Source organism: Nestor notabilis, unplaced genomic scaffold, assembly GCF_000696875.1.
Source record: "Nestor notabilis isolate BGI_N333 unplaced genomic scaffold, ASM69687v1 scaffold19251, whole genome shotgun sequence".
Taxonomy (NCBI): Eukaryota; Metazoa; Chordata; class Aves; order Psittaciformes; family Psittacidae; genus Nestor; species Nestor notabilis.
Window position 1 is genome coordinate 1 of NW_009914441.1, and position 1,949 is coordinate 1,949.

Sequence of the window (1,949 nt, forward strand, 5' to 3'; positions counted from 1 at the left end):
CCAAATCCATCCCAACCCATCCCAATCCCACTTTATCCCATCCCATCCCACCTGCTGGCGCTGCCGGGCTGGTTCCTGGCCTTGGGGGGCCCTGGTGGCTGTGGCACAACGGGGACCATGGAGCTCACAGTAGTCGAATGCCGCGTGTGGGTCATCGGAGATGAGCAGTTGTTGGATGTCCCCCTATGGGGGGGCACGATGGGGGGAGAACGGGATGAAATGGGGTGAAATGGGGTGAAATGGGGTGAAATGGGGTGAAATAGGGTGAAAGCCACCACCCAAGACCTCCAAGAACCCCACCATGGGGTGAAACAGGGTGAAACATGGGGTGAAATGGGGCAAAACAGGCTGAAACCCACCACCCAGCACCCAAAGAACCACCCAAGACCCTCAAGAATGGGGTGAAATGGGGTGAAAGCCACCACCCAAGACCTCCAAGAACCCCACCATGGGGTGAAACAGGGTGAAACATGGGGTGAAATGGGGCAAAACAGGCTGAAACCCACCACCCAGCACCCAAAGAACCACCCAAGACCCTCAAGAATGGGATGAAATGGGGTGAAAGAACGTTTCCCACACCTGGAAAACCTCCTCATCCAGGAGACGTGTCCCAAACACCGTGATCCCATTGGTGTCAATGGTGGGTCTGGAGCTCCGGGGCAGGACCCGCGTCTCCTGGTGGCCACAGTCGACAACGAGCGTGACCGAGCGGCGCCGGATGCTCCAGGCCAAGTGATGCCACCTACGGGGACACATTGAGGTGGGGACATCCCCGTTGGATCAGGATGGGATGGGGGGACCACCAGGATGCTGGTACCCACTTGCCATCGGCCAGGCGGAGGCCACGGAAGATGGGATAATCCTCGGGATGCGGGAGCCCGTGTTGGTCCTCATAGAGGAAGACGGGGGAGTCTCCGAGCTCCAGCCCCAGCTGCTGGACCCCGTCTTGGTTGTAGATGGACAAGAGGAAGGTTTGGAGCCCGGGTTTGGGTCTCACCAGCGCCATGATGGAGAAATCCTCCGGGAATTTCCCTGTGGATGGATGAGGGGTGAGGACATGGAGGGGATGGAGTCATTGGGAGGTGGGTGATGGAATCATTAGGAGGTGGGTGATGGAATCATTGGGAGATGGAATCAGTGGGAGGTGGATCCATTGGGAAGAGAATCCATTGGAAAGTGGATCCATTGGGAAGCGGATCCATTGAGGTGTGGGTCTATTGGGAAGCTGGATCCATTGGGTTGTTGGATGCATGGGGAGGTGGATCCATTGGGAACCAGGTCAATTGGGAGGCGGATCCATTGGGTGATGGATCCACTGGGAGGCAGATCCATCAGGAAGCGGATCCATGGGGAAGGGGCTCAGGACTCACCCGGGAAGAGCTGGCGCGTGGGGGCGCTGAGCTGTGCCGGGCGCGTGATCCGATACGATACATCGGAGCCGGAGCCGCGCTGGGAGCACATTCCCGGCACCATCTGGACCCCATCGGGTTGGGAATGGAGCTGGAGCAGCCGCAGCAAGTCCAGGGGGGCCCCTGCAGGGGACACAGTGGGTGCCATAGGGTGCCATAGGGTCTATGGGGTGCTATGGGGTCTATGGGGTGCCATAGGGAACTATGGGGTTCCCTGGGCACTGCAGGGCACCATAGGGTGCTACAGGGTTCCCTGGGTGCTATAGGGTGCTATGGGGCACCATAGGGTGCTATAGGGTTCCCTGGGTGCTATAGGGTGCTAGGGGGCACCATAGGGTGCTATAGGGCTCCCTGGGAGCTATAGGGTGCTATAGGGTTCTCTAGGTGCTATAGGGTGCTATGGGGCACCATAGGGCGCTATAGGGTTCCCTGGGTGCTATGAGGCACCATAGGGTGCTATAGGGTGCTCCATAGGGCACCATGGGGCACTGCACTGTGCCCCCCCCCCATTCCCATCCCCATCCCACCCTTCCTCCCATC

General features: G+C 59.3%; 1 protein-coding gene across 1 annotated transcript; it reads right to left on the reverse strand.

Annotated features, from left to right (window-relative positions):
* Window positions 1-51: 51 nt before the first annotated feature.
* On the reverse strand, window positions 52-1,532 carry LOC104412841 (collagen alpha-1(XI) chain-like; the record flags this gene model as incomplete). Its single annotated transcript, XM_010023667.1, has 4 exons — window positions 52-183; window positions 580-742; window positions 822-1,032; window positions 1,371-1,532. Coding segments are annotated over 4 exons (668 nt in total), but the record flags the coding sequence as incomplete, so codon positions are not given.
* Between the last annotated feature and the right edge of the window lie 417 nt (window positions 1,533-1,949).